A 27,297-nucleotide genomic window follows, 5' to 3' on the forward strand; every position below is an offset into this window, starting at 1 on the left:
CCCCCCCCCCATGGTAGCATGTGCCACAATGTGCATTTGGGGGAACACATCTGACAAGCAGGACAGAAGCTATAATGATGTAAATCCTCAGATGGTCAGAACAAACAGAAAACTAACTTAATGTTAGGTGCAGACACACAGATCTAAGATGCACACAGTACCGTCTATACTAAACTTTCTCAACCTTTTTACCATGGACGAACCCTTGAAATAACTTTCAAATCCCAGGGAACCTCTGCCAATATTTATTACATGCCTCTGGCTGGAGGTTAATGGGACATACATTCTTACATTGCTGCCCTTATTATTACAAAGTATTTATATAGCACCATCATATTACCCAGGGCTGTACAAAGTCCCTAGTCATGTCACTATCTGTCCCTCAAAGGAGCTCACAATCTAATATCCCTACCATAGTCATATGTCATTATTACAGTCTAAGGACAATTTTAGGGTGAAACCAAATAACCTAACTGCATGTTTTTTGAATTTAAGAGGAAACTGGAGTACCTAGAGGAAACCCACACAAACACAGGGAGAACCTGCAAACTCCATGCAGATAGTGTCCTGGTTGCTAGGGGTTCCTTGAGCAATTTGTGCCTCCCAGGTCACCACTTACACCAATGATCTATTGTTAGTCCTGGCCAAGATTACCTGTGGGAAGATTGCCTCTCTTAGCCAGGTACATTATTGGTGTAAGTGGTGACTTGAGAGGCACAAATTGCTCAAGGAACCCCTAGCAACCTTTGGAGGAACCCTGGTTGAGAAACACTCTAAGCAATGCACAGGAATAATTCAGGCAGAAACAGTCAGAAAGATATAAAGAATAAAGACAGCTGTGCACAGCAGAGAATTCCGCTATTTTATTAGTATTTATTAGCCAGGGATATTTTTTTGATTGTGCATTTAAATTTTTTGTATGCAATCTGTCGAGGTATGGAGGAATCATGCAGGATGTGAGGGACGAGCCTTGGACGCACCACTGGTAAGGCATTGCAACACAAGAGTGAATGTATTTATTAGTATGCAATGTATGTTGTTGAGTTGTAATGTAGTAAACTATCCACTGCGTTGCATTACTTTAGGTGAATGTACCGCGATTGTACTCATTAAGTTGTCTCCTGAATAAAATTTGCTATTTCTTAAAAAAATTAGTAATTACCAGCAGATGGTGAAAGTTTTCGGGTGATTGTTACGCAGATTTTGGTGGTGCTGTAAAAATGTTATAGTTGTAAGCTCTCCGGGGCAGGGTCCTCCCCTCCCCATGTGTCACTGTCTGTATCTGTCTGTTATTTGCAAGCCTTATTTAATGTACAGTGCTGCGTGATATATTATAATAATAATAATAGTTAGGTGGGATACTGGCAAGACTGGTCACTGCAAGCCAAAGCCACTACTATGGAGCTGGTAGACAATAGACAGCTGGAAACCTAACACTTCCCCCGAACAAATGGCTGCTGTTACAGTTACACTTCTGATACAACTCTAAGGGGGTTTCTTTATAAACCAATGAATCTGACATTCACGTAAACATTCTCAGGTGGAGAATCAATTACTGCCTTTGAAGAACATGGACCATGAACATTCTACACCAGGGAATGTTTCAATGAATGTCCGATTCACTCCTTTAAAAATAGGCCCATAAGATGGTCTATGACGATTTATTACACAAAAAAGATTCCCAAACATCAGAGTCGAATGTGTGACAAGCTGATTGTGTGTGCTGGGAAAAGAAGTTTTATGACAATGAATTTCTGTTATCAGGCAATCTGGGGAGATGGGTGAGGTGACAGGCGGCTCCCAGGTATGTGAAGGGGAAGGAAATAAATCCACCCAGGAATGATTTATAAGCAATCAATAAATCTTTTATATACAGCACTCAGCACACTCTCATTGATAACACAGAAAGTTAGTGGTTGAGATTCAGCCTCTTTATTAGCTGATTTGGGGGTATTGAAATTGCTGATATCCCCTCTGCAGGCTTTATGTAGATATAAACCCCCCAATACATATATACAGAGGAATATAAATATTATGGTAGTATCAAATATGATGCCAAATTCCAAGGGTATTTGACATCATCTACCCCACCCTTGCCTAGAAAAGGGATTACAGGGCCTAGATAAAGCTATGAATATTGTTTTACTGCAGATTTACAGCATTTTATTTGGGATCTATTCAAGTTTGCTGGAACACCCAGGTTCACCCACGATAGTCTATCTTCTACAGTCTTGAAGAGATTTAGGGCCACAGTGTGATCTAGGGTGTTATGCATATGAGGTATTCAGCTTTTTAGTGGCCTGGCTGTACCAAAGAAATACTTCACAGTCCCTGACATATTATGAGTAGTGTATAAATATACACATATCTCATATATAATCTGCTTGAAAGAAGACGTTTATTGTAGTACTGGCTAACAAGACTCCACTGCAGTAATACCCGAAATCAGGGTTCTTTCAGCAATGAGCAGTCTGTACCTCTCAGGTCAGTATAAGTGACACCAATGATCTTTTTGGCTATCTGTAAGGGTGACATTGTTCCCACTGGCCAGCAATGTAAGAGGAATTCTTACCACTGACCACAATGCTAATGTACTGGGATCTGTGGATATAGTAATTATAGAAGGGGTTCCCTGAAGACCTGAAATTTATTTCAAGATTCAGAAAAGCTGCTCTAAATACAATAAATGTTATCTCATATGCCATATTACATAGTCAAGCCAATAACTGTCCCTCAGAGCAGCTCAGAATCTAATGCCCCCACCATAATATATGGGCAATTACCTTCCTGTATAGCTTTGGAATGGAGGAGGAGACCTATAGAAACTGCGGAGAAGATACAAACTCCATGCTGTGTCCTCGGACAGGTTAGAACCCCAGACCCCAGTGCTGCAAGGTGAGAGTTTTAGATATATAGGTCTGGATTGATTGCGTTTCTCAGTGTTCAGTGGTGGGGTTCAGTAGCAGGCAGCACGGTGGCTCAGTGGTTAGCACTCTGGCCTTTGCATGAGTCTCAGGTTAGAATCTCACCCAGGACTCTATCTGCATGGATTTTACAAGTTCTCCCCGTGTTTGTGTGGGTTTTCATCTGGGTACTCGGCTTTTCTACCACATTCCAAAAAAATGCAGTTGGCTAATTGGCTTCCCCCCAAAATGTGCCTTAGATATTAGATTGTGAACTCCTTTGAGGGACAGTTAGTGACATGACTGATTGTACAGCGCTGCATAATATGTCAGGGCCATAGAAATACAAGAAAATAGGGTGACGATTTCCACATCTCACACACATAACTTACATCCATGAGAAGTTTTAGTGCCACGTCATCTCTGACTCTTCCGTCTCGGCGGGCCTGGGCAGCCAGGTTGGTGAACCACACACAGGGGATCCAGTATTTGTTAAAATCGGAGGATAAACTTTCATATTTCTTCAGCTCCTCGCGGGTCATAAAGCCTGAAAAAAAAGTGTTAACCCCTTCAATGACATCACCCACAGTTTGCTGATGCGTTTCACCATATGGCTTCGTCAGGGGAGAATGGAGACTGAATTGAAATTTCTGATAGATGGGGGTTGGCTAGGAAATATATGTATATTGGAAATAGAAGATAAACTGTAAATGATTGATTGAAGCAAAGACTGGGAGGAGAAAAAGGAGTTTTGTAGTCTGATGGGTGGTCCAAGTAGGTGGGTTCTTGTGTTGTTAAATAATGGACCAGGGAAGAGAGGCATGCTGGCAGGAGCAGTTTCATCTGAGTTAAAAGAGGGGAACTCCTATTGTGAGATACTTCCCCCACCTCCTAGATTGTAAGCTCTTCAGGGCAGGGTCCTCTCCTCCTCCTGTGTCATGGTCTGTATCTGTCATTTACAACCCCTATTTAATGTACAGCGCTGTGTAATATGTTGGCCCTATATAAATCCTGTTTATTAATATTAATAAAAATAACACAATAATGGATTGAAGACCCCCCGTCACAACATCCTGATATGTTTTCTGTATTTATTCCTCTACATGATACAATACGCTGCATGTATTTTGTGCTACATGTGTCAGTCCTGGTGATTTAACCAATGCAACTTTTAAATCAACCAAAACCAAACGAGACATTCAGAGTCTTACAGATGGTTGTTATTACAAAGCAGCCACAGAGTAGAAAAGTCTGAACACACTGCCAGCATGCTGCAAAGAAAGGTCCTTGCTTCCTGTGAGGAGGCTGGGGTCTCTCTGCAAAGTTTGACTGGCTTCTTGTGCTGATTCTTCATCCCCCAGTCTGAGCTCTGCTATAAAGTGACTGCAATAATCAATCACATTAAGATACTTAAACTGCTTGTTAAATGAAAATACAAAAAGATGTCATTTATTTGCTTTCAATAAAAGCAGTGTAAATACCTGAATATGAATTAATATTACGATCTTGCTATATCTGTACGGTAGGGCTAAGAGTGAGGAAGGAAGAAGCATCACAAATAACCCATCAGTTGTGCATACTGATCGGAGGAGATGGAGGGACAGAGAAATTAACTCATCATTCTACTGCTTTTCCTTTCACTGTTCATTCACAGGCTGGAAATGTCAAGGTGGATAAAGATCAGGTCTCCCGCTCTGCAAAAGAAGATTGTAGTGTGTGGCACAGCTGTGTGAATCTTGGAACCGGATTACTAGATATACAAATCTTTTGGAAGGTGATCACATATCCTCTATGTATTCTCTATTTGTACTTAGTACAGGTTTTATATATATTTCATATAACAAAACTGAAGTTTCTGCCCACCTGCATCCACAATGTGGTCCATGGTTGGGAACCTCTTCAGGACTCGGGTACTGACGGACCTCAGGATAAGCACTGATGATAGGTTGGCATAGCGGATGAGGGTCCGTCTGAGCAGGCGCCCCCTATCGTCTCCTCCATGCACATTGCTGGACACCACACACATCAGCTGGTCTGGCAGGGGGATGCTTGTGTACTGAGACCACCAACGACTGACAATCAGGTTGACGTAGAATCCCAAAACGAAGGATATGGGGATGAGGTTGATGTACTGGTTACAGTAATTTGCAACCTTCTCAAACAGTTCCTTCTGATCCTCCTTTAGGACACATCTAAAGGGGAGGACCAGGGGTTAATACACAAATATCACTTCTATACATTTATAGGATCTTCATATAGACTGATCTGAGATCAACTACTGTGACCTTACCTTTTGATGCTATGTATGGACTCTGCACAGTACCACTTCTCTTGTCCTGTACCCCGGTTATAATTCTCAGTATCTGTTGGTATCATGTATGTATGGATTCTGTACAGTACCACTTCTCTTGTCCTGTACCCAGGTGGAATTCTTGGTATCTGTTCTTATTCTGTATGTTTGCACAGTACAGTAGTCATGGTTCAGGTAAGTGTAATGCAGTGAGTAACCTGTAGATGACGCTCAGGAGGGTGTAGAGGGAGATGAAGATCAGGAGCTCTTTGTACAATAGTTTATAGATGCTTCCTTTCCATCGGAATAGCAGTTTGGAGAATCCTCCGAATCGAGCATTGGCCACTTTCAGGGTGTAGGACACGGTCATCCTGACTCTGCTAGGACAAGAAATGCTGACAGGTAAATCATTGTATATGATACATGGGGCCACTGAACATTAATTTAAGATAAACATGAAAACCCCATTTAAGGATTAAATAACAAATCCAGAGTTTAATGCAACTCATATCTTCAATACAGCAATTTCCCTGCTGTGCTTACTCCTGCCACTAGATGTCCTCAGTCTGATATCTAGCATCTTTCAACCCACTTTCTCTAAACCCAGATAATTCTGGATTCACCCCCAGCCCGTGATTGGACAGTGACAGGAGAAGCAGAGCAGTGATGAGCTCAACTCTCTGCCACTTTGCTTTCTGGTCTCAAATATCAGTGCTACTTGTCAGCATGTAAACTGAATGGCTCTTCTTGCACTTCAGCCTAGCTATTCAGGGACCGCAAGAGGCTGATATCAGGTCACATTTGGGGAATGACACTACTTGTAATAAATTTATTGGCGTTTTCCATAAGAAAGCCAATATTTGACTGACAAAGCTACATTTTTTTAAGAAAATCTAGAGTACTTTAAAAATGCCAAAATTACCTCTCAACCAATGTTGAGTCTTCTTATCACACCTTATTTTAATGAAAGCTGAAGATTTACTATTCAACACTACAGAAATTTTGCAGTCTCCTGAATCAGATCCATCACCCTGTAAATTCTATATTATATACAATAAATAAAATCTTTATGTCCGTGTCTGGTCTTCAGTATCCTGGCACAGTGCAATGCTCTGATCTTACCATACATTAGTTATACAGCAATTGAACGATCAATATAAAGTGTCAATATTTCACAAAATTCGGTATCATTTTTAACCTGGTAAAGTGAATCTGTCATTAAATTTCTCACAGTCAGCAGGGAAGATATGAGCGTTAACAAATCACAGTATTTTCAATCAGACAAACCTTGTCCCGTAGACTTGCACTCAGAACAGAGGTTCAGTAAAGTACAATTACTATGCAGCACTAGTAGTTGGGTCACAATACCGGGGCTGCCACCCACCTGCAGTTTCTTTACATCCAGTTAAAAAAAGAATGGGGAGAATTCTGGCAAATGTACTCAAAATGAGGATATAATTCTTATAATTTGTACTGAGCTGATCTGTTCTCATCAATGTAAAGTATAACAGAGATCAGATGACAGAAGTGAAATAAATGAAATGTATAAAGAAATGATACATATATAGACAAACATGCTGTATAGATTATTGCTCTATATGACCCCCCAAATGGGGGGGAAAAAAATATTCCAATTTTTGTGTCCTTTCCATATCTGGGAGTGAATGTCAGTCATAGCTCCAGTTAGAGATCTATAGAATGACATCTGTCACATTACAAACCATTACCACTCACCTGTATGAGGATGTGTCAGGCGATGGGAGAGCACCTGAGGGGACGCAGCCATGCTTATATATCATGTGATGGGCGGGAGGTGATTGGGTATTGATTTATTGGCTCATAATCTGCAGGACAAATTATTCTGTTTTAATAAAGAGTACAAGGAGTTCACACACACAAACACCCTCCCCCCCCCTCATGTCAGCACATGTAATTTACAATTTTCTGCATTAATTGATTTACATCCCCCAGGATCGTCCTGGCTCAGTGACTTTGCAGGGATGAAGCCAGGAAAGCAGCATTTTCAGGTGGGGGTCAGCAGCTGTGATTGATGTATTTCTCTCATGACAAGTGCTCTTCAGGATTCTGCTCCTTTTCTGCTGTGCGCTCATTTTATTGGAAATGTTCTCATCTGACATTACTGCTGAAAGTGTGTCACTGCACCAACCGACACATGTGCACCTGTAGAATGACAGAAAAAGACAAGGGATGAATAGATGGATGAATAGATCTGATGGATGAATAGATGGATGAATAGATCTGATGGATGGGATGGGTGATGGAATAGATAGAATGGAATTGATAGATGGGATGGATGGAATCACCAGTAGGGTGAAAAAAAGGAGACTTTATACATATATACACGGCAATAAAGCAGATGGCCATCAGATTGTATCTAGCGCATGTCATGTGATATATTCTGATCCTCGTGTCTCTCTGATGGTAGCGCAGGGCAAGGGGTGTCACTTTCTGTGGGTTCAGTGATATGATGATAGGAGGGCATTGGAGTAAAACACAATATACAGAAGGAAAAAAATCTTGGAATATCAGTAAGATGGCTTTCAATTTGTAGAAAAGTTATTCTTTGTTATTATAGAGGGGTAAAGCAGAGGGCATTCAACTCACAGCCTAGTAGATTGCAAGCTCTTCAGATCACCCCTGGAAATAGGTGGGTCAGGGGACACTCAGGATAAAGTGACAGCCTAAGGGTACAGGGGACCCCCAGGATAAAGTGACAGCCTAAGGGTACAGGGGACACTCAGGATAAAGAGACACCCTAAGGGTACAGGGGACCCCCAGGAGCAACAGACACCCTCAAGGTACAGGAGACCTCCCAGGAGTAAGAGACTCCCCCAGGGTACAGGGAAACCCCAAGATAAAAAGACACCCTCGGTACAGGGGACTCCCCAGGACAAAAAGACACCCTCAAGGTACAGGGGACCCCCAGGATAAAGAGAAACTTTTAGGGTACAGGGGACCCCCAGGAGAAAGAAACCCTCAGGGAACCCCCAGGATAAAGAAACACTCTCAGGGTACAGGGAACCCCCAGGATGAAGAGACACCCTCAGGGTACAGGGGACACCCAGGATAAAGAAACACCCTCAGGGTACAGGGGACCCCCAAGATAAAAAGAGACCCTCAGGGTACAGGGGACTCCCAGCATAAAGAGACACCCTCAGGGTACAAGGGACCCCCAGGATAAAGAGATACCCTTAGGGTACAGGGGACCCCCAGGATAAAGAGACACCCTCAGGGTACAAGGGACCCCCAGGATAAACAAGACACCCTCAGGGTACAGGGGACCCCCAGGATAAACAGACACCCTCAGGGTACAGGGGACCCCCAGGATAAAGAGACAGCCTCAGGGGACCCCCAGGATAAAGAGACATCCTAAGGGTACAAGGGACCCCCTGGATAAAGAGACACCCTTAGGGTACAGGGGACCCCCAGGATAAAGAGATACCCTTAGGGTACAGGGGACCCCCGAGTATTACCCCAATCCGATCTGCAGGTGGGTTCCCCCAGGATCAAGAGAGACCCACAGGGTACATGGGACGCCCAGGAAAAAGAGATACCCTCAGGGTACAGGGGACCCCAAGGTAAAAAGACACCCTGAGGATACAAGGGACCCCCAGGAGCAAGAGACACCCTCAGGGTATAGGGGACCCCCAAGATAAAGAGACACCCTAAGGGTACAGGGGTTCCCAAGATAAAGACACCCTCAGGGTACGGGGACTCCAGGATAAAAAGACAGCCTTAGGGTACAGGGGCCCCCAAGATAAAAAGACACCCTTAGGGTACAGGGGGCCCCCAGGATAATAAGAAACCCTCAGGGGACCCCTAGGATAAAGAGACACCCTCAGGATACAAGGGACCCCCAGGGTTAGGAGACACCCTCAGATACAGGGGACCCCCAGGATAAAGAAACACCCTCAGGTTACCGGGGACCTCCAGGATAAAGAGATAGCCTTAGGGTAGGGGGGACCCCCAAGAGCAACAGACACCCTCAGGATACAGGAGACCCCCAGGAGCAAGAGACACAGAACCCCCAAGATAAAAAGACGCCCTCAGGTACAGGGGACTCCCCAGAATAAAAAGACACCCTCAGGGTATAGGGGACCCCCCGGGTAAAGAGACACCCTCAGGGTACAGGGGACCCTCAGGATAAAGAGACATCCTCAGGGTAAACGGGACCCCCAGGAAAAAAGACACCCTCAAGGTACAGGGGACCCCCAGGATAAAGAGATACCCTCTGGGTACAGGGGTCCCCAGGATAAAGAGATACACTCAAGATACAGGGGATCCAGCTTTTTCTCTAATGCAACCATGTGTAGCCATGTGACGCAGCATTGCATGTTACTGTGCCTAATATCTTTCTTGGAGGACTCCACCTATCCTAGATTTTTTTTTGCCATAAATTGTCTCCTAATTACCCTTAATTACCCTCGTTTTTTATAGAATGAAAGCAGCAAATAGAAAAATGAAAACATTTTTAGTTATTCTGCAGTGAATTTCTGCTAATCCCCAAGCATCACCTTTTGTGACCACACTGTTGAGGTCATGGTGCAACTTCTGGTCTTACCACCAGGTGGCAACATCACACCGCTCTGCAGTTCCCAGAGGAACAGTCTCCACTCCGCACGGTGAAGTTCAGATCCAAGGAGACATACACAGAGATCCTCACTGATTGGATGACATAGCTAAACTTTCAGGGGAGAGCCTATAGTAAGTGGTGCCTATATTTGGTGGGTGGGGGTTACAATTTGCTCCCATTCAATTCCCTTTCTTATAAGGAAACCCATGCTTTGTTTTTATCGGGCAAATCAACAGGTTCTCTTTAATGCGCCTGACCCCAGCAACACATGCTCATACTGAACATAGAACACCCTGTGTATGCTTCACGTCGGTCCTTGTTGCTGCATTAGACAACTTGGGCCAATCAGATAGCACCGCTTCTGTCGCTGTGCCTGAATGGAGCATTATCCCTCCTCCCAAGGACAGGCGTCATCGGGGTGCATTATTCTGAGCCCGTTGCTTCGCCTGCATGACTTTGGCCTGTGTTAAGATATTCAAGTTATTTGTACTCCTCCGTTATATATACAGACAGGAAATGACACAATGAGGGGGATTTTCTAAAGACATTATGTATAATCTGGGGACCGGTAGGGGTGGATTTTGGAGATTTTCCATCACCTCATTTTTTTGCTTTCTTTTTGTTGTGCGGAGGGGTGAATGTTGCAGAGGGGTGAACATAGCTACAGAGCAATGTGCAAGAAACATTCACCAATAGCTTTGTCGATCTTTATGCCCTCTGCAGTGGAATCGCCAATGATGTGCAGAATAAAATGGCGCCGGCTGCACGCTTGTCTTCTCCTGGCACCTTTTGTACAGAGAAGAATCAGGGAGAACAGAAGGGTCTTGTTCCAGGTTTCTGGGGGAGGGGGGATCCCTAAACCACCAACACCCCTCCGCCCGCCTGTCCTGAATGTCGGCCATTGAAGAGAAACACGAGCCGCCATTGAAGCTCTGCCGACAGATGCGTGGACACCTGCAGACCCAGACCTGGCAGGAATACAAATGTGCTGAGCACCCGGGGCACTGATTTCTGATGCTGTAACCTCTGGCAACCATTCAGAGGGGGCAGCCCGACCCCCCACTTCCATCTGATTGCCAATAATATTATTAAGGATTTATCTGGGATATTGAAGAAAAATTTGTAAAAACAGAAAAACAAAATGTCAGTTATAGAGTGACATTAGTTTGCCTGTTAACTGAATTTTGCTCCCGCATTACACGGGCCCAGTGTTGTCACCATCAGTAATCCCAGCCTGAGAAATCTCATGCAGCCAGTGCTGCAAAGAGGCTGCAGGAGATCAGCAACCCTGGGATGGGACAAGGAACGAAAATAAGGGAATGGAAGAATTTATTGCACAAAATAATTGTTTGTAGAATGCAGCGCAAACTGCACGTCAGCTGATAGGGGTTATGTTCACTTTAAACTGGATATTACCAAACTGCTGAGTTTTGGATGGAGCTGCGTTGTCTCCACGTTCTTGTGCAGCCATATTTTCGCTATTTGTGTTATCACGGAATAGCTGACATTCCAGGGCTGCTCCTTCCTGATACCTGGAGCCTCTGATGGAGCAGCTGAGCTGTGCAGGAATTAAAGGAAAAGGAAAGGAGCCCCCCCTCCATTGTGGCCCCCGAAGTTTTGATTTGAACTCACCGTCCACCCATATAAACTATTTCCTGCCCTGGGATGTGTCCAGATCTGAGAACAATGTGTGCAGGGCGCGGCACAGGGAAGATTCATAAACGGCTATCTGCCAAGTGTGGGGAGCACTGAGATTCTGAGCTCAGATTGCAGCAGAGAATTTGGCATGACATGCGCATGGGGCCCTGTATGGTGCGCGCACATGGGGCCGCGTAGGGTGCAGGCGCATGATGTGTGCATGGAGCTGTGCATGATCTCTGCCTCAGTATGTCAGCTCCCTACCAGCAGTGAATGATAAGAGGGGGGACCAGCCCAGAGATTGCGTCTTCCTTGTCTGGGCCAGTTCAAAGTCACATCCCAAGGCAAAATGCACTCATGGTCGCAAAACACAGTAATTCATCATCTGTTGTGGTGCCATTCAAGAAATGCATTAAGAATGTCCCAGTTGCAGTGCCATTCTTACACTAGGAAGAGAAAGAATTAAGCACCCCAGGCAATTATTGAGCGGACCCCCCTAATTCCTGGCCCTGGACCCCACAGCAACCACTATGGCTCCTATGGTTGATCGCTAAGTCTCTGTTTGCAGAAGAAAGTTGCAGGTTCCTCAACTAAGATAAGTGACCACAGTACTGGCAGGCAATGACATCTCTAGGGTGGGGCAATGTGGGCAACTGCCCAGGGCCCCTAAAAACTAAATAGAGGTGCAGGATGTTGGAATATTGTGCATTTGGGGCCACTACTTCATATTTACTTATGGCCCCATTTAGTCATCAGTGGATGGCGCACAATGAGGTTTGGTTGCTATGGGCAGCTGCATACAGTGCTGATTGGTTGCTATGGTCACTGCTGTCAGTTTGAGAGTTATTGTGTCGGTCAGGAAGTCTCATGCAGGAACACGACCTCCCACCTCTCCCTGCACAGGAAGAGATGAGGTCACTGCATAACGGAGCGTCTTCTGTGACACAAAGGGGGGTTCAAAATGAATTCAGGCAATTTACTGGCAAGAACAAGTTGCAGCGTCACCATGGGTGAATGATTGGCAGAGTAAATATTCACAATCAACCATATTTAACAGGAACAGAGCAACCAATCAGAATGCACTGCTAAAGTGAGAGCAGTACAAGATGAATTCTGATTGGTCCCGATCTTAACAAATCACCATTTAAGATCTATTGAAACACCAAAACTTTGTGAAATCGTTCATCAGATACTGATCATTGTGATTCTGTGACTTTTTTCCCTCACTTCCTGTCCCAGATACACAACAGGAAGTCAGAAGAAATCTTTTTAAAGTGAGGGATATCTGATCCACGTTATGTGGTTTCCTTTCTCTTTCTGTTCTGGTAACAAATTCACTTTCTCATAGCTGCAGACCCAGGGAAAGGACCTGGCACTGGAAAAGTATTGCGGAGAAAAGTGGGTCTGGCTGCAACAGGCGCAGGTGAGAAGACTTGCAGCAAACACCACATACATGCGAAAGGGAGAAAGGATCTGAAGGTTGGGATGTTGAACAGCTTCATCAGGAGTATGTAATGCACAGCGCAGTGCATGCAACCCTCTGCAGTATAGCAATGCACCCTGGACAGCAATGTGAATGCGGGGCCTGCCATAATGACGGATTTGCTTCCCTTGCCCTGGTTGGTTGCTTGGCATGAAGTAACTTGTGTGCATGTGCAGGAATTGCATCAATCCAGCCAGTCAAAATGGCTGAAGATTCTGGACCCAGGGGAAGGCCAGGTGAAAATAAAAGCGCCTGTGGCAAGGGGGCTGTGACTGTTGCATTGATGGAGAGAAATGTCTCCAACATTCCTAAGCCAACGAATAATTTTAGTTTCCATCTCTAGTTAATTAAAGGAATGCACATACATGAGTCGTATCGGATTTATCTATCGTCACATCGGACACATTTCTAGGGAGATCATGTGTCCCGAAATAAAAGCACAAGGGGTTTTTATCCCCAAGATTCACACATTGTTCACATTCATATTGAATTTAAAAAAAATGTGTGAATCATGGGTAGTGTTGCTCCAGTTAGCCAGGTTGAGGTCTGTCTGGGTGATCTGGAATACGCCATGCGGCAAGCAGCCACTGCCCACTGTGTACATTATCAACAAGCTGCCCGCCGCCTGTGTGCACTGCAAACAAGTAGCTGTTGTTGGGGTATGTGAGTGTTCTTATTGGCTGCTGGTTGCTAGGCGGGGTCTCCACCCCTTAATGACTAAATGTAAATAAAAGGTACCCATATATTTTTTAGATGGAGCAGGAAGGCTGAGACTTAATGTCAGGATTTATTATCCTTGTCCCCTCTGTACTTTTGTGGCCGTTGGTACGACTGCAGAAAATGAAGGGAAATGCAACATTCTGAGCTGCCCCCAGAACTGTAATAGAGGAAAAACCCATGAATAGGTCTCCTGTCCTGGTGACAACAGTCTAAGGGTATTTTCCTTAGGAAAGGGGGACAGGAAGTGAAGAAATATCACTCCACAGGGGACAAGGATCCTAACCAATTCTCACTCGATCCATGAGATATTTATTTCATGACTATCTATATATTTATTCTATGACTCCCAGCTTTTCCCAAACCCTGCCACTGCTGACTCCTTTTAACTATTCTAGTTGCCATTCTATCATCACGATCCTCAGGCTTCAGTAACTGAAATTGTTTCTTAAGAAACCCAAAGTATTTTTTGAGTTGGAAAGAAGTAAAAGCTTTGTTGGGTTTTGCTGCGTGTCTAATTGGTAAATGTTCATTTCCTGTCTTGGAATCAATCAGAAAGTGAATGAAAATCTCTAAATTGAGGAAATTCCCTTTTTAGACATTTGTCTCTGAATAGTGTCCCCATTGGAAGATATTTCCCTTATTCCCGGTCCAAAGTAATGTTGGTCACCAGCACAAATACAAAGGTGAACCCCACATGGCTTGTAACCTTTCCTCAGGGTTTGTTCTTATTAAAAGATTTGGTGCTTTTTGATAAATGCATATGCCATACTAAAGCACATTGCTTTGGGTTGTGTTGGGCAGCCCATTATTTTGCATGCAACACACTGCACAAGAATGCAGTGCATGGTGCATTGTTTAAAGTTCAAAAAATGTGGTTGGGGTGCCATTGACAGTGAATGGAAACCCAGCACACCAATGCATACCTTGCATTCCATGATCGTGTTAGTAACGCATGCATTGACACAGCCCAGTAGTGTGAACAAACCCTTGCTCCATTCCAAATAAAATACAACGGCTTTAGATAAACATCACACACTTATGAAGATTCTGAGTTATGGTTTATTGTTCAGGATCGGCTCCTCTAAATACTTGAACTTTTGTGATCAGCCTGAGAGCCAGCCAGCTGGGCAGAGCACCCAGGACAGGTACTCTTTGAGCACTGGTACGATCCTTCTGAATTGAAGACATCATGGAATTCCGGAAAGTTTCTCACAAGTGATTATTGTGGAAGGCAGCTGGTTAATATTAAACAGACCTGGCGGTGGTGGGGCTCCGCCAGAGGTGCGGCTGCCACACAGCTTACAGTGGACAGACTAACACAAAATCATAAAATTCCACAGTGAAACTTCTGTAACTTTCTGACAAATGTATAAAAATAAATATTTGCTTTAAAGTGTTTTACAGCTAAAAAAATGTCAGGAATGTTGGAGATGGGCTTGCTGTGATCAGCAAGCACCACAAGAGGGCCTCAGGGTGTCCCTGAGCCAATGGGTCATAGCTGGTGGGTTCTGTTGGGTCCAAAGCCTAGGAGAGATCCACACTCTCGTATTCGCAATGATCAGAATCTTCCAACTCGAGGCCGGGCACTAAGCTGTAGTAGTCGGTGGACTGATTGAGGTAAAGCTTCTCTCGGTCGGCTGAGTCCTTCATCACCTCTGTTACGCTTACAGCGTCCACTTCTACCTCGTCAGCCTTTACCTCCTCCTCTTCTTCCTCCTGCTCCTCTGCCAGGGTCAGACCCGGCCCGTCCTGACCCACCTGGCCCTCGCCCTTCACCAGAGGATCAGCAGAGGTTCCGGTTTTGATCTCCACTTCCTCGTAGAGGTCCCGGCTGCTCCCAAGAAGAGCGGTGGAAGGTTTCAGCAGAATGGGGTCTTTGAATTGACCGCTCTCTACCTCCCGCCGGTCCTTTTGGAAGTTCTGTTGCAGATCGTAGTGGTGATATTCCCCCATGTTGCTGGCACCATTGCGGTCCACAGTGACCAGACTACACTCCCGCCTGGTGTTGGTATAGTTTCCTTTCTGTTTTCGGCAGCAGACATACCAGCAAAGGAAGAGAACCAAGGCCACCAGAGGGATGCAGATGAGTGCTATGGTCAGACTGTGGGACCTGCAGAGTCTCCCCCTTTCCAACTCCACAATGCGCAGGCCGCTGACATCATTCGGAGAGGCGCAGGTGACCTCATCCAGCAGGGACCTGGTGTGGTTGTCATGAAGTTGGTGCTGCAGTTGGTCATGCAGGGCACATGTACAGTCCAGGCTGTTGTTGAGAAAGCTGAGTTTGGTGAGGGAAGATTTGAGGAGACTCGCAGGAAGGGAATTAAAGTCATTGAAGCTCAGATTTATCTCCTCAATGTGGTCCGAGAGCTGCAGGAAGTCAGCAGGAAGCCTCTGCAGCTTATTGTGCTGAAGATGGAGGACCTTCAGCTTTGGAGCGTTGCTTAAGAATCCGGCAGGAAGATCCTTCAAGTGATTGTTATTTACGTACAAAAACTCAATATTTGTCTGGTTTTTACCCTGTATGGAGTCTGTGATTTCCAAAGTCCCAGAATTGGAGAGGTCCAGGACCCTCAGACTGGGCAGCGAGGTGAATATATTCCATTCCAAAGTGTCAACGGTGAGACTGACATTCACACAGCAGTGATCAGTTGTAAGCAGCGACCAATCATATTCCTCCTCCAGAACTAAGCACTTACAGGAGTCCTCTGCTGTGACGCCCATCAGCACCCCGAACACCTGCAGCAGTAGTAATACTGATCTATGGCTGGGCCGGTTGAGATCTGAAATAAGAAGAAACATCATCATTATAATTATACCCTTACAGATACCCACCCATTGTACCCATAGGAGGCATCATCTCAGCCTCACTGACTGGAGCTCAAGGAAAACTTTGAATGTCAAAGACTTATCCATCCTTCCCACCTACCTAACTACCTACCTACCCAATATGCATCCTTCCCACCCACCTCTCTTCTCACCACTCCTGCTGCCTCTCTTTGTAGTTCTTTTCATTGGCTTCCATTTCACCTTAGAATCAAATTCATCTTCTGTGCTGGAATCATCAAATCCCTCCACAGCTCTTGTCCTACTTACCTACCTGATACACTTATAATGACTTCCTCACTCATAACCTCATCACACGCACGGCTCCGAGACTTTTCTAGAGCTGCCCCAACTCTCTGGAATGGTCTTCCTCATCCTATTCGGCTTGAGCCCCCTAAAAGAGCCCACAAAATCCAAGACTTCTTCTGTCTCTTAAACCCTCACTACTTCCAACTCCCCCCACCTCTTAGATTGTAAGCTCTTCAGAGCAGGGTCCCCCTCCTCCTGTGTCACTGTCTGTATCTGTCTGTCATTTGCAACCTCTATTTAATGTACAGCGCTGTATGATTTGTTGCTGCTTAATAATAATAATAAAAAGCAGTTGGTCCCTTTGCCCCATAAAGTATGAGAAGGATGAATGGTAATGGCTCCGTGTCTGTAAAGGATTATGGGAAATGGCGCAGTATCAGCACCCATCCCGGATACGTAGCTTTATCCCCCCTGAGATTTGGCTGCGCAGGGCATTCTTTCCAATATTGAGGAATCACGGGAATGGAGGCCATGACAGTACCGGAGATTCATGCTGAGGACGCTCCTCTCTGTGATTACAGCCCACCAGTTCAGAAACAACGGCTTCCTTTGTTTTCGGTCACAAATCAGCAGTTCACTGGAGCCAATACTTAATGGGTAATTATGGTGGAATCATAGGGAGGCCTAGAGGTTCATGATTGGATGGGAGCCCAAAGAACCTGCGGACTTCTGTTTGCTGCTATGAATGTGAAAGAATGATTGGCCATCTTTAACTACTTAACTTCCATTATCTGCAGATTACCAGGTCAGGTATGGTTGCCCAACATTGCAATGTAAATTGAGTCTGAGAATAGCAGCGCACACCTGTGCTCACTCCTAGTTGTCAGGTTACACCACCCGTCATACAGTACATTGGGTAAGTCCAAACTTCTGCACTCCCCTCTGTCAGCAGCCATGGACCTGCCCAGTGCTAAGCCTGGCACCTTGGTAAATGTAGTGCAGGGAAATGCCATCATTGGCTCTGCCCCAAGAAGAGCAAGTACAGCCCCCTCTACACCACCCACAGGGGGAACCGGTAGAAGGGTCTGGGTAGTGGGGGTATCGACTAACACTGCCGACAAAACCCAAGACAGATAACTCACCGGACATGGCTGGAATTTGGCCCCAGTGGGGTGTGAAGATTGTATAAGGTCCTGGTGGTTGGTCACATTTTCAGGGGCCCCTTCAGTCCATCTGTGGCCCCCTAATTGCATCTGGAAAAGAAAAAACATAAATTAAAAAATGCATCAAATTCCAGCAGGAAAATTCCTGGAGTTTCTGGTATATCATCGCTGTGTCTGCGGACCAGAATGACCTGGAAGAGTCAGCTGACTGCTCAGAGTGACCCCGTTTTGCCGGCACTCCTGACTTCTCGCCGGGGCCTCCAGTTACCCCCCCCCCTCATGTAAATCCTCCAATAGAAACGTCCTGACAGTTCAGGTGTGATATTAGTGTAAACACAACCGTCACCTGGAGGACAAAACGTGGAGCTTCACCTGTTCTATTTACCTTTTGTTGTTGGGGTCCCTCCTACAACTGACCTGTGGGCCCGCCGAGATCTCTGCCTTCTCATTGGTCACTGCGAGTGTTAGCTAAGGAAAAACTCCCGTCTGGGAAATGTGAGAAGATGGAGATGGAGCCGAGCACAAGCGGTGTCTATGGAGATGATAAGCACAGCTCCCCCACCCCCGGGGGCATTCTGGTTACCTGGAGAAGCTTCAGGTTACCAATGACAGCAGATTTGCCAATCCTGACCATTTATCTCTGCCGAATGTTCTCCTGGCCGGGGAGGGGGGAGACCGTAACTGACGACGTCACAATATACACTGACTCATTCGTATTTCACGTTTTATCATCAGAAAGCAATCCTTAAGTTCCAGTCAGTGTCTTCCTAGGCTGGGATAATGTCATCAGTTTGCTGCAGGCAGGAGAAAGCATTTCCTCAGTCTCTTCTCCCCCAGTGATCAGAATGCAATAGTGTAACTTTGTATCTGTCACAAGATGGGCCTGATTGGTGTCAGACATTTGTGAACACAGCCAATCATAGCCCCGACAGCGGGATTTATATGGGAGTGAGCTGGTATCTCATTTAGGAAGTAGATGGTGACCCCTGATGATGCCTAAACCAAGATGGTTCCTTCTGCAGCGGATGAAGGCATTGTCAGGGGAAGTCATGTGATCTCTGTGAGGGGTAATAAATACTTGGAAGTTCCTCACTGACCCATTACTTGGGCTCTCATGAATTGTCTGATATCTGATGACAGGTTCTCTTTAATTAGCAGATGATTTAATAACAACCAATGGCGTGCGCTGTTACTTCTAAATTCAGGGGATTATTCCCCACCCCAGGTCCCCAAATCTCAAACTGCCATATCAGGGTGGGGGGAAAGTCCTAGCCTGGTGAACTACAAGTCTCAGCTGTATCTCCCTCTCCATACTGAGGACTTGTGCCCCCCATCCCCCGCAGGATATGATTGGCTGTGTATTTTTAGCTGCGTATCCTGCGCACTCGCCGCGCCCTTCATACGGCTGAATGCGTCACGTCTGCCAGAAATGCGCTCAGGCCGCTGTCAGTTTTGAATTTTTTCACAGAATTGTGACAACGGTGTCACGAGCAAGCAAAATTCGCCAATCCGATCAGATTGGAAGAATTAAAGGAGAGCTCCACTCAAAACACTTCCAGGGAAATTGGGGGAGGGTCCAGGGCTACAAGGGCAGGGCACATAAAGGTGGCTGAGGACACACAAAGAATCCCAGGAACAGGTAAAGGTGGGCGGAATACACAAGGTGGGTGGGGATATGCAAAGGCTCACTGCAGACTAAAAGGTATAACATGCAAAAAGTGGGTGGAGTTACACCAAAGTGGGCGGGGACATCCCTACCGCTGCACAGGAGCTGGGTATTTATAAGCCAGGAAGTGACTCCACCCATTGGCCTCCACCTGTAACTGAAATATCAGCTTCAGGTAGTCACTAATGATGGATTAAAGAGGACCTGTCTCAAGGTAAAGCATGATCAGACATTTAAATTTATGGTTATCTAAGCTTCTGACTGCAGAGATGGCAATTCCAACTGTGTGTGACCCCCAGTAGAGAGATTTACCCTCACTTCCTGTCCTGAAGATCACACAGGAAAGATCACCAAAAATAAAACAGAAAGGTCGGATCATCTGCCAGGTTTTTACTGCTCTCTATGTCTTCCTTTCCCGGTGACACCCATGTCATTTATTTCCTGTCCTGTTGTCACCTGAACCTGAAGTGAGGAACAAAGTACATAGGTCATGTTACTGGCAGGATCACAAGATGAAAATAAAGGACAAAGAAAACAAATGCAGCCGCCACATCTCCAGAATGCGATCCGTGACATGATTGTCTGAGATTAAATCCATATTATCGGTCTCAGACCGCCATATACACAACTTCAGTAACCACGAGAGCTCGGAGAAACTAAAAATTGTGCCATGGAGACACGGGCAGGCCAGGCACCTCACCTCTCCCTGTTTACCAACTGTCACCCAGCAGCAGCGTGCACAGGAAGAGTCACACCTGATACAAGAATTTCCTGCAGCCCCATCCGCCCCTCCCAACCCCAAATCAATAAAATCATTGCAAATAAAAGTCCCTGCGCTCCGCTGAATAAAATATTGGACAGAATGCAGATTCTGTGTGAGTATAAAACGACATTATTTGCTGCAATCTGAGCCGGCCGCCTGCATGCAGCTCAGCGATTTATTCTTTTTATTGCAACAACAAAGTGTGAGAAAAAAGTCAGCTACATGCTAAAACTTCTAAAGAATTCTCTGCATGGAAATATTCATGAAATTAGAATAATATTATAATATTACCCCGGTTCCTCCCCCTCCGGGACCAGATTGGATCTCATGAGATTCGTCAGAGATTTTTATCGCATGTCGCATTTTATTTCCAAAAAAAAATTCTCTAAAATTATGTAAAAACAAAATCTGCAGCAATTCCCAGCCGATCATTTCCTGATGCATTGTAAAGGTTGGCATCCATGGCCTATAGCCCCAATACCCCTATACCCCCCAATACCCCTATACCTACCCGGTGCCTGTATACCCTCCTTGTTCTTCTACCCAGCCGACCCCTCCTTATATACCCTTCATGGTACCTTTATACCCTTCTGGTGCCTATACACTCCACCTGATCCCTCTCTGCACTTTATACTCACCTGCTACACCTGCCTAATGCCCACATATCTTCTTACTGCCTACATACCCTCCTAGTACTTATATACCCCCCTGGTCCCCCTATACCCATCTGGTGCCTAGACACCCCCTTGGCAACTCCATACCCCTCTGCACTGGCAAGCAAAGAGTGATTGTAGATAAGTTTGTGCTTGGCACAGTGTTGGGTGAAAGTTGTGAAGTGCCCCTGGCAGGGGCAGGTAATGGTGACATTTCACCTACCTTGCAGTGGGTTGGGTCCAGATATGGAGCTGTAGAGTCCAGCCTGGTCTGATCAGTTCCCAGCAGTGTCTGTTACCCCCCTGCTGCCTCCTCCCTCCTCTCTTCCTCTTTCTCCACCCTGAGGCGGTACTCCTCCACTGCCAATGTCTGAGCCATGTTTCCCAGCACACAAAGGGTTAATGACACTCTATGGGAGGGAAGGGGTTAATTAAAGGGCCAGCACCCACAGATTGCTAAATAGTCTCACCTGTTGGCTCAGACAGGTAATGATTAACCAAAGGCCAATGACCGCACAGCGCCAGCGTTTTACTATTCCGCCATTTCTGCGAGCTGGAAGAACAGATATTCCGTGTTCGCCAGGTACAAAAAACACTTCCGGCAAATTCAAATCTTACAATAAAAAGTTTTCCAACCTGTGCTGATAATGCTTATTGGTTTTGTGTGAACTTCGTGATTGGTTCCAATACCACCCTGAGTCTCCAGAAGAGAGACCCGCCCACCACCACCACCATTCACAGTTCTAGCCAATTGCGACACCTGCTACAAAGCCTCATAATGCCCCCCTCCCCCCCCATGGACTCCTAGAAGTAAGAAGGAATAAATATCGCACTCCCCACATTTCCCATCATACACAGATACTTCTAGAGCCTGTACAGCCATAACCAGATAAGAAACCCTTACACATTGCCCTCAGCGTTCATTCCTTCCCGCCTCAACATTCACGGCAGGTTCACCTTTTTGTGTACGCCCACCATGGGGTGTGTAGTGTAACCATGGGGGCGGCAGCAGCTGGAATGTAAACCTACAAGTTATATGTCAGTAACAGAGCAGAGGAACCAGAATTTCACCTCCCCTGTACAGCACTGCGGTATATGTCAGAGCTATATAAATGTATAATAATTGGTTATTTCTCACCTCGGTGCTGCCCCTGTAGGTAAAGGTGTGACAATAAGACATATTTTAGGTATGGGTGTGGCGAAGTATCTGCTCCCACACCTTTGTATGCTCCATGGTACATTCTCTATAATATAAAATCTTGCAGGGATGGGGTGACCCTTTAAGTCATATTGTGTTTGTTAGACACCATGCAGACTCCATGCAGACATGACATCACTTTAGTATTTCAGGTCATTTGCTGAACCCTTCTCACCATTCTCTGGTATTTATCGCCCCCTGGTGGGGGATGGGGGGAAGGCAGTGGCTCTCATTGTTGATGGAATGGGGAAGTTACATTATTCAGCTTTCCTTCTGGGACCACTATGGGGAGATTTCCTCTCACTTCCTGTCCATGGGACCCAACAAGAAGTAAGAGATCTATCCAAAGGAAAGAAAATCCCTTTTTTGTCACCAGACCAGGAGTCCTCAAAGGAAGATTTCTTCCTGTTCTGACTAAGAACTCCAGTTGGTAAAATATGGGACAGCAAACATATAAAACTATGAACATCCAATCAACAAGCAGAGAAGCATTAAAATGGGACTCTTAAAAATTAAACTTTCCTAGTCATGTGACCATAAGTCCCTTCTGGGCTCTCCAGCATAAGTTGTTGAGGATGCTAACACCCCCTTTGGGGTAAATAGGGATCAGTCGGGTTTGCAGATATCAGCAGATCACCATCAGCCCGCAGAAATCAGGAAGAGACTGCACTGCCCTTCTTCCTCCTCTGAGGAGTGAATGATGGGGAGATCAGAACCTCCATGTTTATTGTCCATCCATTGATAACACAGCTCAACAAAAAAAAAAATTTTTCACTTGCCAAGGATTTTTTTATTATATTTAGCCTATTTCAGGTCTGCTGACTCCAGACATGACATCAATTTCATTGAATTGGCTCTAGTTCTTGTGATTAGGGTTGAGCGGTTGACAGCTACTTCTCCTTCACCGCTCACTGGGGGGCCGTACATAGCTCAGTGGGCAGTAGTCTGCAAGAGGCATTGCAGCACCTGGTACCCCCTCCGTGGGGTGTGGTGGGAAAGCATGGGCCACCCCAGTCCTCTCCCTCCTCCTTCATACCTTCTACCGCAAACCCTCTGATTTCGACGCACCACCTGAAAGGCCAGCAGCAGCGGAGGGCATTGTGGTTAAGCGGGCACGCCACTACGGCTTCCTCAAGCACACGTTGCCAGGGAGTGCTGAAACTGGTGTACTTGGGGGAGAAAAGTCACAACCCCAGAGAACTCTTGTCTGACGGCTCACAACAAGCAACATAGTGTGCGACAATGGGGCCAACCTTGTGGCTGCACATGGGCCACATAACACATGTGCCCTGCTTTGCGCACCTACTGAACCTGGTGGTGCAGAAGTTCCTCCGCATGTACCCAGGACTGCAGGACTTACTGAGACAGGCTTGCTCCATCTGCAGCCATGTACGCCGATCCCCTACTGCCGCCGCGGTGCTTAGCAAGATCCAGCGCCAACAGAGGCTGCCACTGCATAGATTGATTTGTGACACTGTGACTAGATGGAACTCCACCCCGCACATGCTCCAGCATCTGTGTGAGGAAAAGCTAGCCATCCGCCATTACTTGGTCAGCATGGTGCATGGAGGCAGCGGGGCCCTTGGTACAGCCGCACAACTGAACTATTTTACCAGTGACCAGTGGCTGCAGGTAGAGACGCTATGCAAGGTACTGGCCCTCTTTGAGCAGGCCACAAACATTGTAAGTGGGGAGCAGTCATGCTGGAACGATGTCATACCCATCATCTTTCTGCTTGATAATACCCTGTGTGGCCTGATGGAAAAGATGTCTCTGTGAACCCGCACTGCTCCTGTGCTGAGTCTGTGGCTGCCTATCACCAACACCCTGTCAGCTGAGCCTGTTGGTTGAATTTTTCCACTAGTTATCGTAACGTCCAGGGGTGGCATTTATCGCCAATGTCATGCCTGCCATTGTGCCAGCTAGCAATATACTTTACATTTCTTCTGCTTCCGGGAGGCCAACAGACTGCAGATGAAAACCCCAGTACTGCCACACTGATCGGTACCATTGCCTTTGCCTATTTTTTCAGCTAAGTATTGTAAGATTGAGGGTTGGCATTCATGTCATCCACTTCATGATGCAAACTAGCAATATCTTTTACCGTCCTACCACTTCTGGCACCACAGACCACAGCAACTGTGCTGGCACACAAATCATCTTGGTCTGACCCTTCATAAATTTCCAGTATTTACCAAGATAAGTATTGGGCTCCCCATATCGTATGCAAAACTTGTGTAGAGTTTCTACATCAGTTGAAAAATGGAAAACTGAAAAGATTGAAATTTGGTGTACCTGTGGTATGGGGAGAGCCCAGAAATCATCATAATGATTGTTATTTGTGTGCTGGGAATGTAAAAGAATCGTTACAAGAAACACAAGTGGGAGTACGGCATATCCCCACTGCAGATGTCACTGATTGACTGACACAAGGACTCACTGACCAACCAAGATGTCTCTGTGAACCCGCACTGCTCCTGTGCTGAGTCTGTGGCTGCCTATCACCAACACCCTGTCAGCTGAGCCTGTTGGTTGAATTTTTCCGCTAGTTATCGTAACGTCCAGGGGTGGCATTTATCGCCAATGTCATGCCTGCCAATGTGCCAGCTAGCAATTTACTTTACATTTCTGCTGCTTCCGGGAGGCCAACAGACTGCAGATGAAAACCCCAGTACTGCCACACTGACAGGTACCATTGCCTTTGCCTAATTTTTCAGCTAAGTATTGTAAGATTGACTTCATGATGCAAATTAGCAATATCGTCTACCTTCCTACCGCTTCCGGCACCAAAGACCACAGCAACTGTGCTGGCGCACAAATCATCTTGGTCTGACCCTTCATAAATTTCCAATATTTGCATTACACTCTTCGGGTTGGCATTGACGATGCACTACACCCAGCTCTAGATGCCAGTTACCAATGCGGTCCACCCATACGGTCTCAGGGCCCACCGCCTCCTCCTCCTGCTGCTGCTGCGGCCTGTCAGTACTCCATTCACTATAAATGTATTGTACACTTCTGGCTGGCATTGACGATGCGCTACACCCAACTCTCCATGACTCTTACCAATGTGGTCTCCCTGGTGATAGCTGACCAGGGGCCACACACTGCTACTGCTCTCGCTGACCCACGCTCCGTCTCTGGTCCTCCATCCTTGCCTAATGTCACTGCGTTACCTCTCCACAACTTTTTGGGTGGCATTCCTAACACACGTTGTCCAGGTCATGATGCCAGCTCGCAAATATTATTATTAATAAACAGGATTTATATAGCGTAAACAAATTATGCAGCTATATAAATAAATAGGGGTGCGTACATTAAATAGCAACACATTTTCCTGCTGTTCTGACAGCAGAGACTGTTGCTAGTGGGTTAGGTTCACCCTTTCTCAATGTCCTAATGTTTATGCTGCATTCTGGACGCTGTCCATCACGCAAAAATCCTATTTCCCTGCTGTTACTTTGCCTGCCATTTTTTTGGAAAACCACAAGGTTTTTTTTAACTTTTGTATTTTTTCCTTGTAGCATTATTTTCATGAAACTTTCATTTGCCTTCTTTTTATTCATACATTTTCTTTTTTTTTTACAGAAATATGAGTTCTTCAAGAAGAAGTTGTTTAAATTGAATGTATTTTGCTACATTTGTGGTAAAAATTCTCTGCAAAAACAGAGAAGAAACATATTTTGTGAACAAGCATATCTTATATATTTTGGTATTAAACTGGAGGACCAAGATAAGTATTGGGCTCCCCATATTGTATGCAAAACTTGTGTAGAGTGTCTACGTCAGTGGAAAAATGGAAAACTGAAAAGTTTGAAATTTGTTGTACCTATGGTATGGGGAGAGCCCAGAAATCATCCTAATGATTGTTATTTGTGTGCTGGGAATGTAAAAGAATCGTTACAAGAAACACAAGTGGGAGTACGGTGATATGGAATCAGCAAGACGACCTGTGCCGCATGGTGCTGATGTTCCCATAGCTAATACACATTAAGGTGTCACCCCGCCAGGATTGCTGTGTCCCCACTGATAGATTTTCATTATTGTTATGGGTGTCATTGCAGGTTGTGACACCACTGACCGCATTTCCATATGAAAGCAGCACAGGACAGGTGAGTGACCACAGCCAGAGCTCACTTATCTTCAGGTTATACCCAGTGACTGGGAGATATTGATGTTGACAACAAAGATCAGGAATCATTCAAAATAAATAGACCCCTGGAGGTGGCCCCTCTGTGACAGAGATCAGTGAAATAGTCTGTGTAAATCAGCGGTCTCTCTGCTGAGGTCAGTTCTCTCCAATCAACAGGGAGCATGAATTTTACTGACTGGGGATTTCTGTCTGTGGCTCAGCAGGGGGCGTGTCTGAGCTCTGCAGTGAGGCCTCTGTATGGCCAGGATCTATCCTGTGCTGGCCGGGTTTAGGCTGCTCCACTCGGGCTGTGGCTGCTTTAAAAAGAGAACCAATGAATGGACCCTATGTGGATTCAGCAGATATGTAGTGAATGTATAATTGGGGTTCAATGACTACAGCTAAGCCTTCTGCTGATTGGAGAGCTGTGGGTCAGCACAGGGGGGTGGACCTCAGCAGAGAGACCACTGATTTGCTGCATTGTATTTGAATGATTTATTCTAACCGGTCTACATCTGAGGCCGGGGACACTCCATAAATCTGGGTGTTACACTTTACCATGTTAGCACCCCGGGGTGAGCTCTGTGTACCCCAAAATCTGACCCCCCCCCTTATACCTATTTATTGTCAGCTGACTCACTGTATAGGAAGGGGATTCTGCAGCCATGTGACATACAACTCCCCGGGGCCCTCGGGGACTTCTCCTTCTCGCCCAGGGCCCGGGAATTTTATCAGCAGCTGATATGAGAATAATGGAAATCTTTGTATCTGTGTTGTCACCCCGACCTTTATCACTTCCCCATTGTGGGAATGCCCAGCCCCCATCAGTGCAGGGACAGGTCCTCTTATGTGCCATGCAGTGACATCCAATCCAGGGACAGAACGGTGCCCCTTGCTGGGGTATCAGGAGGGCATATGGCCCCTTGCTGGGGTATCAGGAGGGCAATAAGAAGGAATGCAGATATCGCAATGCATGCTGCGCCTCGGTCATTAATATTAAACAACAACTCCGCAGAGACCAT

General features: G+C 45.8%; 2 protein-coding genes across 3 annotated transcripts in view; both read right to left on the reverse strand.

The window, feature by feature from the left end:
- Nucleotides 1-7,398, reverse strand: part of BEST4 (bestrophin 4) — an 18,009-nt gene extending 10,611 nt beyond the window's left edge. Inside the window, 6 exon segments of the mRNA XM_072419280.1 lie at nt 2,092-2,118; nt 3,296-3,450; nt 4,767-5,095; nt 5,412-5,573; nt 6,928-7,037; nt 7,132-7,398. Of these exon segments, the coding sequence (XP_072275381.1) occupies nt 2,092-2,118; nt 3,296-3,450; nt 4,767-5,095; nt 5,412-5,573; nt 6,928-6,992 (738 nt within the window). The 5' untranslated portion in view covers nt 6,993-7,037; nt 7,132-7,398.
- Nucleotides 7,399-14,664: 7,266 nt separating this feature from the next.
- On the reverse strand, nt 14,665-21,882 carry LOC140336294 (uncharacterized). 2 transcript variants are annotated; one of them, XM_072419282.1, is made up of 3 exons: nt 21,850-21,882; nt 17,843-17,953; nt 14,665-16,408 (listed from the first exon to the last, which is right to left on the reverse strand). In XM_072419282.1, the coding sequence occupies exons 2-3, from the start codon at nt 17,847-17,849 to the stop codon at nt 15,153-15,155; spliced, it is 1,263 nt and encodes a 420-aa protein (XP_072275383.1). In that variant the 5' UTR covers nt 17,850-17,953; nt 21,850-21,882; the 3' UTR covers nt 14,665-15,152. The 2 variants fall into 2 exon arrangements, with proteins under 2 accessions (XP_072275383.1, XP_072275382.1); XM_072419281.1 differs by lacking the exon at nt 21,850-21,882 and adding an exon at nt 21,169-21,329.
- Between the last annotated feature and the right edge of the window lie 5,415 nt (nt 21,883-27,297).

This window comes from Pyxicephalus adspersus, chromosome 8 (genome assembly GCF_032062135.1).
Source record: "Pyxicephalus adspersus chromosome 8, UCB_Pads_2.0, whole genome shotgun sequence".
NCBI classification, from domain to species: Eukaryota; Metazoa; Chordata; class Amphibia; order Anura; family Pyxicephalidae; genus Pyxicephalus; species Pyxicephalus adspersus.